The sequence below is a fragment of the Pteronotus mesoamericanus genome, unplaced genomic scaffold (assembly GCF_021234165.1).
Source record: "Pteronotus mesoamericanus isolate MK-2021 breed Mesoamerican mustached bat unplaced genomic scaffold, CSHL_Meso_final contig_269, whole genome shotgun sequence".
Taxonomy (NCBI): domain Eukaryota; kingdom Metazoa; phylum Chordata; class Mammalia; order Chiroptera; family Mormoopidae; genus Pteronotus; species Pteronotus mesoamericanus.
Genome location: NW_026555114.1, coordinates 1,034,811 through 1,051,542, shown reverse-complemented (window position 1 = coordinate 1,051,542; position 16,732 = coordinate 1,034,811). Strand labels below are relative to the sequence as shown.

General features: G+C 52.1%; 3 protein-coding genes across 5 annotated transcripts in view; all 3 read left to right on the top strand.

Moving 5' to 3' along the window:
* Window positions 1–1,102, top strand: part of GGNBP2 (gametogenetin binding protein 2) — a 33,335-nt gene extending 32,233 nt beyond the window's left edge. For all 3 annotated transcript variants that reach the window (XM_054574841.1, XM_054574839.1, XM_054574840.1), the window contains one exon: window positions 307–1,102. In XM_054574841.1, the coding sequence (XP_054430816.1) occupies window positions 307–510 (204 nt within the window). In that variant the 3' untranslated portion in view covers window positions 511–1,102. The remainder of the gene's footprint in view (window positions 1–306) is intronic.
* On the top strand, window positions 646–10,551 carry DHRS11 (dehydrogenase/reductase 11). The gene is given in 8 exon segments (XM_054574912.1): window positions 646–654; window positions 3,028–3,249; window positions 5,941–6,129; window positions 8,473–8,567; window positions 9,230–9,359; window positions 10,023–10,115; window positions 10,325–10,383; window positions 10,515–10,551. Coding segments are annotated over 8 exon segments (834 nt in total).
* A 1,576-nt stretch (window positions 10,552–12,127) lies between these two features.
* Window positions 12,128–16,286, top strand: MRM1 (mitochondrial rRNA methyltransferase 1). Its single transcript, XM_054574807.1, is given in 6 exon segments — window positions 12,128–12,771; window positions 12,971–13,064; window positions 14,988–15,120; window positions 15,221–15,340; window positions 15,551–15,701; window positions 15,703–16,286. Coding segments are annotated over 6 exon segments (1,071 nt in total). The 5' UTR covers window positions 12,128–12,217; the 3' UTR covers window positions 15,722–16,286.
* The last annotated feature ends 446 nt before the right edge of the window (window positions 16,287–16,732 follow it).

Here is a 16,732-nt window from a genome sequence, read left to right as displayed (position 1 = left end):
CATCTCCAATATGTCATTTTTTAAGGCAGAAAGAAGGTATGTTAGTATCAGCTAATAAGTTCATAGGCTTCTGGGACAAATTATAAAGCCAGAGTTTCAAACCAAGTTGAGTTGGGTTTTATTCTCATCTAATACTTTCTAAGATAGAATGATATGCTTATTCTGTAAAAATTCCAATTAAAGGCTTTATTTTCCTGAATTGAAACTAAAAAGCTAGAGTGCTTTACTCTTTAGTTGTCCTCCATCAGCATAGCATTTTCCATTCTTAATTTAAGTCATAGTCTTAACTTTTGCTTTAATTTGCAGGATGAGTCTGAATGTACTTCAGATGAGGAAATCTTTATCTCACAAGATGAAATACAGTCATTTATGGCTAATAACCAGTCTTTCTACAGCAATAGAGAACAATACCGACAGCATCTGAAGGAGAAATTTAATAAATACTGCCGCTTAAATGATCACAAGAGGCCCATTTGTAGTGGCTGGTTGACAACAGCTGGAGCAAATTAAGTAAATAAAATAGCTCTGTCTTTCAATGAAACACTCAAGATGACTACTGCGCCTTCTATTTCAAAAACCTCTTAATTTAGTGACTTATGGCAAATTTTTATCTTAAATCAATGTGATTCTTTCTTGTTTTGGGAGATGGTGGAGGTAACCTCATTAGTTTGTTCTTTCTACAGGCTTGTGTCTTTAGTTGCGTGGCTACGCAGGCCTGCCATATGATTTAAGCCATCTCTTTTCATTAAATGTTTCTCTTCCTGTGAGACTTACTAAAGCAACTTAGTGGCAAAAAGTAATGTTGTACTTATACTTCTGTACAGAAATGACAATGAGCTGAATATATGGTTTTACGAAGTAGACATCCACTTGCGAGATGTTTGGATGTAATGTTAAAGCGCAATGTGCAAAATTTAAATAAAGAATATTTATTAATACGCACAGTAAAATTTGGTGTACATGTTTCTACTTCATGTATGGCAGTATTTTAATATTTGCCACTTGTGGACTTGGTACTTGGCCAGTGTTGATGTTAGAGAGGATGAAGAGCAGATGAGGATACAGATACAGATTGTTGAAGATAAAATTCTTACCTTGATCAGAATTGACAGCCAAGAAAAGAAGTTTCCAGTCTTTTGGTTTGATAAAATAAATTTGCTGCAATGCCATTAAATAATGGCTAGCATCTTTCTCACTTAATTGCTATTATTGAAAGTTCCTTAAATTGAGAGGTTCCTATTGAACTAGAAGAATGAAAACAAAACTTGGCAGAATTTCAAGCAAGGGTTGCCTGATAAATAATTAGTGGGTAAAAGTGGGATCAGAAAGCTGCACTGAAAGCTAACCACATTGCAGTCTGTGCAAGTACATGTTCTTACCTGGTTTGCAAAAATAAAGTCACTATGGCATTCCAGTTTACTATTTTCTCAAGCTGTGTGTGCGTACTGAAGGAGATTCCCCTAGGAGTAGCATTTGGCAGGCAAATGGTTGAGTCAGTAGTTCAATAGACACATACACTTAGAGCTTTGTGTCTGCATGTTGATAATACTTGGTGGGCAGCAGATAGGTAGTGGGACTGTCAGTTCCTCTCTGCAGTGGAGATGAAGGAAATTTTAGGGGCTTTCTGTTGTTTATTAATCAGATTTCAAGTGGGCAACATCGGAAGCTTAGTGAGATTTAACTTACATAGTTGGTGGCATTTCTTTGATCCACTTCTTGAGTCTTTTCAAATCCTAAGTGTCATATAGGGATTCCTCTCTACCTATGTTGCTTTCATCCTGGAATCCATGAAAATTTACCAAGGGCCTTTTGGGGTCTCAGTCCCCTCTCCACCACCTGCTGCAGTCAAGTTTTTTTTCTTGAGATCCCTGAAAGCAAGGACTGGTTTTAATGGCTCTTCTGGCCAAACACGAGTGCTTGTTGAATGAATAAGCCAGCCGCATTTACTGCTTATTCTATTGCTTGCATTGGAGGGATTCCAGTAGTTAAAGAGATGCTTTTTCTTTGGAAGGATGGCTACTCTCTAAGAATGCAGAAGTGAGGAAAGTTTATCTGCTTTGATGAAATAATTCCTAAGTGGTCAGAGAGAAAAGTGAGCAAAACCAACAACCCATGAAGAGAGAAAAGGGGAGAATGGAATGAAGGCGTTTTAGGAGCACATCCCCTGGCCTGAGACTGAACTGCTTATAGTCTAAACCATGCTTTCCCCCTTTCTTAGTTATCTATAAAATAAAGGTATTAATTGGTACCATCTCACAGGACCGTTCTGCATATTAATACAAAGTGCTTAAAAATGCCTGTCACACCGTAAGTGCTCACTAAATGTTAGCTGTTACTCTCATCTTTGGTATATATTGTGATATATTTGCTGCAGTGAGAGCAAGAGGGTCTAGTGCAGTTGGAGACTACATGAGATAGAATCCCCCAGTACACATGTACTTGGAGGTGTCTCAATTTTTAACCATCACTTCTTGGTTAGGGACAGGAAGTGTGGATGCGTATTAGGGCAGACCTCTATCTTCGCTCCAAAGATCACCCAGTCACTGAATCCTTCCCGTCAGCCACCGGTTGGTTGGTTTAGTAGGGCGTTGGAGTCACCTTAAGTGCCCTTAATTTGTCTTCCTGGCCTTGGGTCAGAAACAGGAACGGGCTACTGAGCAAGAGGCGAACGTAGGTGCCTCGGGCCTGGAACAAACCCCTGCTAAACATCAAGTGTCCTGTCCCAAGGTGAAAGCTCCCCAGGGAAGGAGGATTCCCAGTTCCCAGGACCCTCCCGCGTCTACCCTCAGCGCTGAAAGAATATTTCCCCCAAGCCCGGGGCAAGGGGGGCCGGAAGGGGCGGGGCAGTGGGCGGGACGGCCTGGCTGCCACCGCCCTTCTCGGGATGTGGCGGTCAACGAGGACAGTAGGGTGGGGTCTCGGCCAGATTGGAGGCGGGTCCAGGCGGGGCTCTGAGGGGAGCAGCTGCCTTTAGCGGGAGAGAGCAGCCCAGCCCCTGCGACCTGGGGCGGAGTTCTGCTCTCCTAGCGCCCACCTCCGAGTGAGGTGGGCGGGTGGCTCGGGACCTCGGCCCGGGCCGGCGTGGAGCGGTGGCGTGTTCGGCTGGCTCTCGTGACGGTAGCCTCCGGGGGCATCGACACGGCTGTGGCCCGGGCCCTGGTCCAGCAGGAGCTGAAGGTGGTGGGTTGTGCCCGCACTGCGGGCAACATAGAGGTAAGGCCTGGCCAGGAGCTGGCCACTCAGGGAGGCGTCGTTTCCTCAGGGTTCGGGTGGTGAAAGGGGAATGGCCTGAGCTGGTGACGCTGCCCTTCCTAGCCTGCCACCTAAGGGCCATTTATAATGGGATTAGGGACCGCAGGTGTGGCTGCCTAGTAGAGGAGGCCTCTTGGATCCCTTAGGGCAGGCATCTACCTTCGCTTTTTTAAGTCTCACCTCATAAGTAGCCTTTTCTCCTGACAGCCCCTACATTGTACCAAGTCTCTAACTCTGGCCTCTCTCTCCCTCTGTCCTACCTGCTTGCTTAGGTGGGATGAGGAAAGGAGAACCAGAGATCAGGGGCTAGCTAGGCAGAAGGAAAGAAGGCGTTGTGGCCTCAGTGGCTGTTAGCTACTGGATTGCTTCCTCTGGACCCCAGGCTTTGCCCACAAAGCCCAGCAAAGTGGCTGGCCAGCCAGATGAGCAGGAGCTAGAGGTTTTGATGATGACCATTTTTACCCTGGTCTGAGGTTGGGGTTGAGGTGGGAGGACAGTTTTTATGAGGGGGTGGGGTGGGGAAGGTACTCCTCTCTCCCAAATCTGAGGGTTAATCCTCTACCCAATGGGCATAAATGACTGACAATGGGATATTCACAGGTAGACCTTTCTCCAATTGCATTGTCCTGGGTGGGACTGAGTAGGTGAAGTAGGGCATTGAGCGCGTGAGCCCTTGAGGGGACAAAGCGATGTGGTACTGGAACCCCTGGGTTTTCTCTTAAAGAAGATGGGTTAGGAGCAACAGGCGCTCAGAGACAAATGAAATGAAACTGGCCATGTTGGAGCATGGAGGAAGAAGAGAAATTTGCCTCATAGTTCATTGGATTTGCCCAGCAAGATCACCCTCAGGGGGTTGGGCTAGTTCCTAGCTGCCCAGCATTATCTCCACTATTGCTCCCGGGCAGGGAAAGGCTAAGGAGGCCTTGTGTAGTGGCAGAGGAAGATGTACAGGAAGAAGGGCTGTCCTCTTCCCTACTGCTGACCAAAGGTATACTTTATAGACTCTTAGATAGTCTCAGGGTCACCTGGTCGCACCATTGCCCCACTCTGCCCCTCCTTTTCCCCTGGAGCACGGGAGCCTCAGAGCCTGCAGGGTTAGGCCAAGGATAAGACGGTTGGATTCCCTAATTCTAAAGCTACTCTTACCTTCTCTTCCTACTCCCCCCACCCCAAGCTAGCCAGGAAAGGGGGTCCCTGAGCTCCAAGGAGAATCTCCAAGCTGATCAATGAACCCCATTGATGGCTCCTTCAATGAGGGGAGAATGCCTTTGCAGTGAGGGGACTGACATGACGTCAGGTCATTTTTGGAGACAGATGAGGACAGGTGGGGCAATGAGAAGGCAGTGACAGGGAGACATACACTCTCAGGCCCTCTATTCTGGCTTTCCTGTGGAGGTTTTGAATTTGGAGGAGGAAGGGAAAAGTGGCTGGCCATGTGGTAAAAATTCCAGGTTTCCTTGCCCAGAGTCTGCTTTTATTGATGGATTGGTTGATATTAAAACAGTTTTGAGTTCTGGCCTCCTACAGAGAGAAGCCCTGTTTCCGGAGGTGGTCATGAGTAGATAAAATTGGGTGAAAGCGGGGGATTCTGAGTCCCAGAGGACTATACATTTTAAACTTGGGAAGTTAAAGCGGAAAAGGATTTCCCAGGTCACCTGATCCAGCAGTTTATTCCCAGCTTGGTTTGAGGGGAGGGACGCTGCAGGCTGGGGCAGCTGGCCAAGTTGGCTTTCCTCTAAGATGCCCCCCCCCGCCCCCTCCCTCCCACACTTGTACATAGTCACCTTCACGAGACTCAGGTGCTCAGTCACTGGCCTCCAAGGCCGCAGTGTTCTTCCTGCTTCTGAGTGGCAGCTTTCCTCTTAGCCATCTCTCAGCGGCTCTGCTTTCTCCCATCTCTCTCTCTCGGGGCTTCTCAGTGTGTGGAGGGCCTGGCAATGCACAGGGGGTGCCAATGTCACCTGCCACCTGCCTCATAGTCTCCAGAGAAACTCTGGGGTGGAGGATGGTGCTTCATGGGACAGAGAAAACTTATCTGTCCTGACTTCCAGACTCTTCCTATAGGTAGGGCGAAGGAAGAGTGGCGATTGGGCTCGACTGGAAAGCATGTGTGTGAGAACTCTGAGCCACTGGCTGCCATTTGTGGAGGGAGGGTGATAGTTCAGATATAAGCCCTTCTGGATGAGGTGACGGAAGAGAAGAGACTGAAGCCCTGACACAACCAGCTCAGTGGCTCTTGGCTCTGCAGGAAGGACCATGGGGCGGGGCGAGAAGTGCATCTTACCTATGAGCAGAGAAGGCTTTCCTGTTGAGGGAGAGGCAGAAAAGAAATCCTAGTCCGTTCCCAAGATCCTTGGCCCCCTTCTTTGGCCCCTTCAGAGCTCCAGCCCTTCTTTCTTCTTAGAACTAAAGACTCCAGTTTATTAGTGAGGTTCCTCCATTGATAATCTCAGCTTTCCCCTCCCTCACTCTGGGCATGCTCTCATCCCTGGATTTTGACCAAAGAAAACAAGCTTTGGGGATGGCAGTCCCAACATCAATGTCACCAAAGGGTGGCTGCCAAAGGAGGGAGTTCTAGAAGCGGTGACAGCGGAGGGAGGTTGTCTCCGGCTGGGGGGGTGTGGGAGTGGGCAGCTTACCCCTGTGAGACCCTTGCCGGGTTTCATAGGAGCTGGCTGCCGAACACAGGGTGCGGGCTACCCCGGGACTCTGATCCCCTACAGCTGTGACTTGTCAAATGAAGAGGACATCCTGTCCATGTTCTCGGCTCTCTGCTCTCAGCACAATGCTGTGGACGTCTGCATCCACAGTGCTGGCTTCGCCCGGCCTGACACCCCGCTCTCAGGCAGCACCAGCGGTTGGAAGGACATGTTCAATGTAAGGGCTGAGGACCTGGTGCGGTGGTTGTTGGGAGGACAGCAGGGAGCCAGGGGGTTATGAACCAGGGCACTGCTTGGGATAGGACACCTAGCAAGAGGGAGCTTTGCATTCCTACCTGGGGCACCTTGACTGACTCCTTGCTTCTTTCCCTACCAGAGGGACAGTGAGTGGATGAGCGGCCGGATCTTTTCCAGTTTTCTTTCCTTTGAGCCCCTGGGTGTAGCTCTTAAAGCCTAGGCTGATTCCTCCCATTGGAAGGAAGATCGGTAGGGGAGAGAACTGCTGTTCGTTTCATGTCCCCATCTGTCAGCACTGTGTGGCGTGCTTGGGAACATGGTCTTCCAGGAAAAAAGGGAAGAAAAGGAACTGAGAGACAGGAGATAATGTTCTTACCCAGCCCTGCCAGTAACTGTGGCTTCAGGGAGGTAGTTACCCTTTCCGAGCTCTGTCTTGTCACATTTAATTGGGAGGAACATACCAATTGATGGTCAAAAACTCGACTGAATCCTTGTGGGCAGGTAGGTACATAGATGAGCGAGGCAGGTCGGGGGGGTCTGCAGTAAGTGAGAGAGCACACGGCCATGCACAGGAGAAGCCACTGCTGAAGCCCAGTGTCACTGCTGTAGGGCAGTGTGGCCCACTGCGCCCAGATCGTATGATTCCTTTGAGAGGAGTGGGAAGCCTAGATTTTTATGACACTCCATCCCTCCCATTCACCCAAACCTCAGCTCCACAAGGGCAAGGATTTTTGTCTGTTTTATTCTCTTACAGCCTCAGCCCATAGACACTCAATAGATGTTTTTTGAATGAATGAAACCTTCCAATACATGTTGGAAATGAATTTAAAAGGCTTTAAAGTTAAGTGTGGCCCAAACACAGCCTGCAGGACATGGGTTTTCAACTTCTGGACTGTATTGTGGGGCATGTTAGGGTATGAAAATACTCTGAGAAGTTGGAAGCAGTGTGTAAATGGGTTGTACCTTTCCCCCCAAGATTCTTTTCATATCTGCTCACAGTAGCTTTCGCACCTAACAGGTGCCTGGGCTGGAAAATGAGCAGTGAACACTGAAACAATGAAAGTGGAAATGAAGCACTCTTCCTGCCCTCCCACAGCCTTCTGGGAGGTCTGAGTTGCGATCCTCACCTGCAGTAGGATCTCAGCTTGCCCATCTGTACAGTGAGGGACTTACATTAAATCCCTAAGTCCTCTTTCAGCTTGTAATTCTATTAGGATCAGTCTGTGAGGCATCTCCTCCACTCCCCGCTCCAGCCCCTCAGAAATAGGAGATTCACTCCCGTGACCCCAAGGGATCCGTTTCTCCTACCCCTCCTGTCTTCAGCAGCCGAGCTCTCTGCCCCACCAACCCACGTAACGAAAGGGCCAGAAATGGGGCTGACAGCCTCCAGTGTCCTTGGGCTGTGACTGCTGAGGCAGGCTCCGCCAAGAGTGTTCTGTCCTGATGCCTGGCTCCAACACATGATACAGAGAAACATCTAATTTCCCAGTTGGACCCCTCTCTCCGGGAGAGGCAGACAGGAGGACCCCCTGTAGGCTTAATCTCTGCTTGTCCCCCAGGTAAAGCTAAGGGGTGGGGCTGGGCAGGAGCTTTAGAGCAGAGACACTTCTTCAGGCCCCTGGTCCATGAAGGGCTGGGGTTGGGGACTACCTCTGCTGAAGTGGCCAGGGAGGGGCCGAGGAAGGCGGGAGGCCCCTTGCCCTTGGGAGGTTCCCTGCCTTCCTGTGACAAGTTACTCCACCTTCTTGAGTCTCTGTGCCTAGTCCTATAGGTGGAACAAAGGTTAAAGGGAGGAGGGTCAGGCCTCCACCGGTAGTCTCAAGGGAGGGGCAGGAGAGGAGAAGAGAGCTGGGTGAGGTGGGGAGAGGCTATGGTCTGCTGGAGGAGAGAGGTTTTTAAAAGCCATTTTAGGGAGGATTTTAGGCCATTTAGGAGAAAGCAGGATGGGGGCACTGTCCCAGAGAAGAGTAGGGCGTTTGGGAAAGAAAACGATGTGGTTCCCTAAGGCGGAGGTTCTACTGTTTGCAGAGGAGAAGGCCAAGGCACGGAGGGTTCCTGGGTTGTGGGTGGGTTTTGGGGGATTTCCATTCCCATTTGCAGGAACTTGGAGGTCACCCAGGGGGAGACCCCACCCCTGCTGTCAGCTGGGGCTAGTGGCTTTAGGAAGAGGGGCACCTAAGGCAAGGTGCCCTGGGACGGCTGTTGGTCTCTGGTAGGACCTAGACACAGTTTTGGAAAGCGCCCTCAGGGGTTCTCTGCGGCTCCATCACCTGCTCGGATGGGGCCAAGCTGCAGACACCCCATGGCCCTCCCTGGCCTGCAGGTGAATGTGCTGGCCCTCAGCATCTGCATGCGGGAAGCCTGCCGGTCCCTGAGGGAGCGGAAGGTGGATGACGGGCACGTTGTTAACACCAACAGGTGAGACAGTGGCCGAGGGCTAGAGCAAACCACCACTCCCTCCAAGCTGGGTGATCTGCTGCGGCTCATTTGACCTCTTTGGACCTGTTTCTTTGGTAAAATGGGGATTTAATACTCAGTTAACACCCAATAGCATGATTATAGTGAAGGGAAAAATAGTGTACGTCAAGTGCCAGCCCCTGCTTGGCTGGAATGGGTAGCTCAGCCCCTTGTCTTTGCAGCTGAAGCCTGGGAGCTCTCCCGGTGCTGCGGTTCTCCATTCTTCAGGCCCTGGAATGAATCCCACCTTGTGGTACAAAGACTACACAGTATCGTTGGGGAGTCCCGCTCTGAGCAGGGAGACCTGGCCGCTGCCCCCAGAGACCTTCCGATAGAACCACATCAGTGAACGCGCAGATGAAGTTGAGAGATTTTTGACAGTTGCATGACCAATGGAGTGGATTCTGGGGTCAGTGTGGGGAAGACTTTTAGAAGAGTAGGGTTTCAGGAGCTGTTTGAATAATAGAAACTAGATTAGTGGGCTGCAAGGATGGCCCCCAGAGGCCCCCTTTAGAAGACTTCCCTGGAGCATCCACGTGGTGGGGTTGACTGGTACACCAGGGGGCACTGCTGGTCTCCCAGAAGCGCCACTCTCTTCTTTCCCCTTCCCTCCCTCTACCCAGCATGTCTGGCCACCGGGTGTTACCCTAGCCTGTGACCCATTTCTACAGTGCTACCAAGTATGCCGTCACTGCCCTGACAGAGGGACTGAGGCAAGAGCTTCGGGAGGCCCAGACCCACATCAGAGCCACGGTGAGGGTGTGGCCTGGCCCTGGTGGAGATGGGATGGGCACAGGCCCTCTCCACCGCCCACACACACTGGCCGGGGAGCCCGTGTCCAGGTGTGCTGCTGAGAACCCCTGCGAGCATGCTGGGCACAGAGCTCCTGGGCTCTGCCGCTACTTGCATGGCCCTGCTCAGGACGTGAGTTTCCTTGTTTCCCTGACTTTGAGGTGGGAGGGGCTGGCCTGAATGGAAGTAGTGGGGTGGGACTGAGGGAAAGCAAGGGGTTGTGGGAAACCAGGTACACAATGGCTGGAAACCGGAGCTCTGGGTTCTTCCATTAAAGGCCAGGTGACCTTGGGCAGCTTACTCAACCTCTTCAAGCTTTAGTCTTCCCATTTGTAAAATGGAGATGATAATAATCTATTAGGTTATGAGGTTTTTTAAGAGACAACATTCTATAAAGCATTTTACCTGGCTCATGGCAAGGACTCTGTAGATAGTAAATATCATTGAGATCATTGCCAGTGGCAACTTTGGAGCGAGGGGGTAGCTGTTGGACATGGGGCAGCCACCCCTGTGATGCTGGGTCCCTGTGGCTTCCACCCTTTCCCTCTAACCTCGCCTGGCCTCTGATCGGGGTGGGGGTGGGGCAAAGTTCGCCTCCTGAGCAGGCCCTCTCTGTCTGCCCAGTGCGTCTCTTCAGGACTGGTGGAGACACAATTCACCTTCAGACTCCATGACAAGGACCCTGAGAAGGCAGCTGCCACCTATGACCACATAAAGGTGGGGCCTCCCTTTGGGCTTCGTGAAGCCACTCACTCTAAGTGAAGACGGAAAGAAGGGATGCCTGGCCTTCAGACCCCGTCCTTCTATCCAGCCCATCACCCTTCCTGGAGGGCTGGGCTGGGAATGTGGAAGCAGGAGAGGACCCCAGTGGTGGGAGGGAACTTGGATCCATTCCACCCTCATCCCCCTTTCTCCGGCGCGCTCAGTGTCTCAAACCTGAAGATGTGGCCAAGGCTGTCCTCTATGTCCTCAGCACCCCCCAAATGTCCAGGTGAGCCTTGGCTGTCCACCCCATGGAGAAGCCCAACCATCCCCAGAGGAGGAGAGCAGGGAGGTCTTAAGGGGCTGGGCAGAGTGTCTTGGCTGCCTCAAGCCTTTGTGCCTTCTGCGGATCAGAGGCATCCAGATGAGCCCCACGCAGCAGGTGACCTAGTTTCCTGTGGGGAGCTCCTTCCTTCCCTCGCCTTTGCGTCCAGCCTCTGGATTATAGGTGTTCATTTCTGGATTCCTGGAGTCCACTTCCTCTCTCTCCACCCTGACCAGGGATTTGAAAATTTGTTTGAGGTCTTTTTTTTATCTTGTCAAATTGTTTCTACCACAAGTGTGAAAAGTGGGCTGAAGAGAGGAGGTGGTGTCCTTAATTGTTTTACCCATTAACTCATTCTTGCTCCCCTTCCTGGGCTCCTTGGCCTTTGTTTGCTGCCCATGGCCTTTTCTCTTTGACCTGGGGAAGGGACTTTGGCCAAAAAGGTGGCTTCCCCCTCTCTTCTTGCACTCCACCTCCTGTCTCTAAGGGATGAGGTGGAAGAGAGAACCCCTCACCTTTTATCGGAGTGGTTATCGAGGGCCCCAGCTTCCTCCTCTCCCTGCCCCACTGCCCGCACCATCCCTTCTCTTCCCTGTCGCTGTTACCCAGCCCAGTTGTGGCTCCTTGGCCCTGGGGGCTGGGTGTCCTCACTCTACTCTGACTGCTGCAGGACAATACCAGGACCTGCTTCCCAGGTGTATTTCAGTGTGATAATTAAAAAGGAAAAATTGCAACAACTGACCTCGGCTTCATGGGTGTCCTCAGTTCTTCCCCTTTCTCTGTGATAGGGGTGGTTGTGTCTCAGTTTCTTCCAAGTGAGTGGGAAATGGGTGAATTTAGAGAGCCTCACTCCTGGAATGTGGACTGTGGATTACACCTTAGGTAGCAGGTGTGGGTTTGGGTTGGGTCTTGAAAATGGGTAGGAGTTTGCCAGGCAGAAAAGAAGGCAAGATGTGCAAGTCTCAGAGGCCCCAAAGGGCATGCAAGGTTGTGGGAACAGCACAGAACTTAGTACCGGAGTGAGATGGCGCTGAAAAGCCTGGATCCCTGGGTGTCTAAGTGCTGAGCAAGGAGTCTGGCCATTACCTTGGGCCAAGGGCATCAGTTGGCTTGCCAGCAGTCGCAGGACAAGCACAGAGCTATCACTTAGAGAATCAGCTGCCACAGGATAGGAAGTTATTGCTGGGTCCTAGTGACTGGTGTTGAGGATTTGACAAGGGAGTGGAAGTTCAGAGGAGGGCCTGAATGCTGGAGAAGCTACTGAGAAAAATCTCCAGCATCCGATGGGGAGGGAAGCACCACGACTGACCTGGTGGAACACATTCCCTTAAAATGTTCTTTGTTGGTGTGTGGGTGAATGCCACCCCCACTCTCCCCGGACCTCGAAGGCTGCAGAATGAACACTGTAGCATGGTCAGCCGATTCCGCGCTGATCATTGCCTTCTGCTGGCCGCGGTGCCGTTGGAGGTTGCTGCTCAACCAGCCCTGCAGGCGGCGCTGTAGGGACCGCCTGGCGGCCGGGCATGCGCAGTGCGTTGCCGGACAGGGGGCGAGGTAGCACGAACCCGGAAGCAGAGTAACCCACGTGGGGGCCGGGAAGGGGGCGGTCGTGGTTGGGTTACCTGGTTTTAGACAGTTTTCGAGCTGGGAGTCTGGGCTGTTAGTTTCTCTGTCTGGGAGGGTGGGGGCAGGGTAGGTGCAGCCGTGGAGGCCCCTTAACCCGTGTTCAGGGCCAGGCAGCAGGCCCGGTTGGGAGTGACAGCTCCTGAGGACGCAGCAGGGGGCATCGACCATGGTGTGGTTGTCGGCCCTCCGGGGCACGACCTGCCGTTGCTCTGGTCGCCTGGCACGTCATTTGTCTCAAACGGCACGGCTTGGGGAGCGGCCCGGTGGAGAGGAGCTAAGCCGCCTGCGACTGGATGATCTGGCGCCTACCCCACGGTCCTCCAGGGAACTTCTCTTTGGCCTGTCCCCGTGTCTTCTGGCTCTGCGGGCCGCCCGCCGCCAGGTGGCCCGGCTCTTGCTCCAGGCCGGCAGGTCCGGGGTGCAAGGAGAGCGTGCCGAGCTGCTCCGCGTGGCTGAAGCGCGGGACATTCCAGTTCTGCGGCCCAGACGGCAGAAGCTGGACACCCTGTGCCGCCACAAGGTCCACCAGGGCGTCTGCATGGAGGTGAGCCCGCTGCGGCCCCGGCCCTGGACTGAGGCTGGGGAGGCCAGACCAGGAGATGACCCCCAGCAGCTCTGGCTCGTGCTCGAGGGGCTCCAGGATCCTCGGAATCTTGGGGCGGTGCTGCGCTCTGCTCACTTCCTCGGCGTGGACAAAGTCATCACCAGCAGGAGAAACAGGCACGAACGTTCCTTATTCCCCCATGTACTCCAATTTCGTGCACAACCGAGTTCCTAAGCACCTTAACCCTTTGGTGATCCCCCAGTCAGGCCTCCCTATCGCCAGAATTCTCATCCCTAACCCTTGGTGGTCCGGGGAGGGTAGGGCACTGGGCTTGAGATCACACAACCTTATACGGGGCATGGGATGACTTTGCAGCTGCCCACTCACTCCGGTAGTCAGCAAGGCCAGCGCCGGTGCTATGGAGGTGATGGACGTGTTCTTCACTGATGACCTGGGTGGATTTTTACAGGTAAGGACCGAGGGTGAGGGGTGGGGGCGGCAGGGCGCAGGGTGCATAACGGAGCAGAAATGAGCTCAAGCTCATCCTTTCACAGCACTTAGCCAGCAAGTGAGGGAGGAAGAGGGAGAAGAGTATGTTGACATCAGTTTCTATGTCTCTCCAAATCCCTTTGGGAAGAGGAAAGGCACAAGTGGAACAGAATCTGAAGTTAGACACTTCCTAGCATCATCCCCTTTACTGCACTTCTTCCCCAGGCATACCTTTTTGCTCCTGCTGCAAGTCTGCCGCAGTGCCTCCTTACCTACCGAGTGGGTCTTCAGTAAATGTTTAGCTGGGAGGAGCGGGTGGACAGGTGTCTAGGGTTCTTCCAGTGGGGGCACAGCTTGAAAGCCTCTTTGAATAAGGACTAGTCTATTCCTTTCCCTTCTTCCCTCTTACACACACAAAACAACCCCCCGCCCAAAAAAAAACATTCGGGGGGCAAACCTTGGTAGAAAAACCCCTTTGCTGTGCTTTTCTTGCTGGACACAAGGGGGCAGTATTGCTCCGCATTTGACAGCTCCCCTGACCTGTCTAGTTTCAGTCGTTGAACCTCTTTTCCACGTACACTCTTTTTTTTTTTTTTGCGGCGGGCGAGGGGTGGGGGGTGGGGGGACTCATTCATTCTCATGGCTTTAAGTAGCATGAGAATGCCTCCCAAATGTATATGCTAGCCCAGACATTTCTCCTAAAACCCATATTCACGTATCCAGTTCCCTGTTCAACAGCTCTCTTTGAAAACAACTGGCAACTCTGGTGTCAAAAAAGCAAGGTAAATTACAGTTGGTCGGATTTTACAAAGATGCTAAGTGTCCTCAACCCAGAGTGATTTCCATATGAATAAATAAAAGCATCTCAAAGGCGGGGAGTTGGGGGAGCCCTCTTTTCCTGGGCACTTCAAACTGAACTGAATATTTCCATAGCCCAGCACCTGTTCCTTCTTCAGACCCAGCTCCATCGGTGGCAGCTCCATCCTTTCAGTTGGTTAGGCCAGACACGTTGACATCGTCCTTGATTCTTCCTGCTCTCACACCCATTCCTATCTGTCAGTGCCTCCTTTTGGTTTTACCATAAAGTTGCTTCAATATTCTCACCATTTCTTACTATCTCCACTGCTACCACTCTGGCCCAGGCCACTACCATCTCTTGCCTTTGTTGTTCTGGAAACCTCCTAACTGTTCTTGCTTCTGCGATTGGCTCTCAGCGCAGCAGGCAGAGAGAGATCCTGTTGCCGCATGAGTTAGACCCTATTGCTTTTCTGCTCAGAAACTTTCAAAGCCTTTGAATTTCAGAGTATAAGCCAAAGTCCTTCCAGTGGCCTTTGAGGTTCTACCTTATGTGGCCCTTTGTTCCCTCTCCTGCCTCAGTGGCTCCCTTCCCACTGGCCACCGTGCTGTCCTGCTCTTCCTCACCCATACCACGTAAGCAGCCACCTCTTAGCTTTTGCACTTATTGATCCCTGCCTAGAATATTCTTCCCCTAGCTGTCTGCACAGTACTTCCTTCTCTTCTTCTGGACCACACTCAAAAGTCACTTCAGTGAGGTCCTCCCAGACCACCCTTTTGCCAGGCTGGGATTTTGGCTTCTTTTGTTCACTGCCTTATCTTCAGTGCCTAGAACAGAACCTGCCTGTTTTAGGTGCTTAATAACTTGACTGAATCGAGTGGCTCAGCGAGGGAATGAATACAGGCTGGGGCAAAAGTAGGTTTACTGTTATTCATATGGAAAATAACAATAATAAGTAATAACACAAGAATAAACTCTGTGGTTCGTGGTATTGCAATTGTAAACCTACATTTGCCCCGCCCTGTAGATGGGTGAGGTTGGGCCTGCTTTGGCCAGGGTTCTGGTGAAGGTTTGGTGAGCTGGAATATGATTTCTTTTCCCTTTCAGGCCAAAGCCCGGCAGGGCTGGCTCGTGGCTGGCACGGCAGCCTGCGCCGGGCCCGAGATTTCCCGGTCCTCTGAGGTCCCCGTCACCAGTTGCCTGGAGTTCCTCTGGGACCGGCCTACTCTGCTGGTGCTGGGTAGGTGGATGTTCCTGCTTTTCCGTGTTCAGATGTGCATCGCCCGAGCACCTCCATGTCCAGCCGTGGCGTCCCTAAGCCTCTGCCCTGTGCCCCACAGGGAATGAGGGCTCCGGCCTTTCTCCGGAGGTACAGGCCTCCTGCCAGCTTCTCCTCACCATCCTGCCTGGCCGGCAGCTGCCTGCTGGACTGGAGTCCTTGAATGTCTCTGTGGCTGCAGGTGAGTCTACTCTCCCCTTACTTCCCTCCCTCCAATCACACACGTGTAACTATTTCATCCTAAACAAGTTTCTCAATCATTCTGTATCTCCATTGCTTTCTGTGCCAAATGCGGAAAACATATCCTTTTGAGGACGAAATGAGCGGGTGCCTTGGCACATGATCCTTCTTCTCAGTTCTCTTCCCCATGTCATTCTGTCTGTCTTTGCAGGAATTCTTCTTCACTCCATTTGCAGCCAGAGGAAGGGTTTCCCTGAGGAAGGGAAGAGAGGACAGCTTCTCCGAGACCCCTGAGAGCCCTCAGCCGCAGCGGAAGGGCCCAGAGTAGCTCAGCACCCAGGGCTGTCCTCAGGATCGAAAAAAGAGGCAAGATGGGGGCTGACTTGGACTGACCAAGACGTGTGTGTGCCAGAGGGCAGGGGAAGGTTGCCCGTACATCCACGGGTTTGCAGCTGCCAGAATCTCTTGCCAGAGTGTGCAGCCAGGCTCTGTTTATTAATCACCATCTTGGGAAGTAGGGAGCTTTACGGTGGAGACCAGAGGAAGTTCAGTTTCCTGTTTTGAGTTTGGACTTGCAGTTGGAGATGGTAGCCCATTAATATCTAGCATGTGCTAGTTCAGAGGTTCTGTGTCCGCCCCTGGGCATTGAGGAGGAAGTCTAAACATCAGAAGGGAAATGGGCAACTCTGTCCAGGGATCCCATCCATTCCTCTCAAACCAGAGTGAGTGTGTAGAGCGAGGCCCAGGGCCCTCTTGTGGGCCAGACAGGTGCAAATCCAGGCTTGAAACTTTGCCCCACGGGGGGCCTTGAGCACATGGCTTCATCTTTATGTGCCTCAGGGTCCTGGCACCTCCCTCTCAGGGCTGTTGTGAGGCTCAAATAAAACACCTGGTGCCCTGAGTGGTGTGGCTCAGTTGATTGGACTGTTGTCCCACAAAGTGAAAGTTCGCCGGTCCGATTCCCCATCAGGGCACATTTCCTGGGTTGCAGGTCCAGTCCCCGGTCAGGGCACATATGAGAGGCAACCGATCGATGTTTCTCTCTCACATTGATGTTTATCACTCTTTCTCCCTCCCTTCCCCTCTCTCTAAAAATCAATAAATCTGAAAAACAAAACAAAACAAAAAAAACATCACCTGGTGTCCAGCAGGCACTCAACCAATGGGCTATTCTGTTCAGTTCCGCCATTAGGTGGCAGCCTCGCTCTTTGGTCCACAGCCCCTTCAGGAAACCCTTGCAGCCAGCTGGTGAGTCTCCTGGCTGTGGCCCCCAAGAGGCAAGGGAAAGGTTAGCAAACACCTCCTACTCCACTGGCCTCCCAGTCCCCCTGGCTGTTGACTCATCAGTCAGTCGACCTACCTGCAGGGAACCAGTGAAACCTGGTATTCGGTT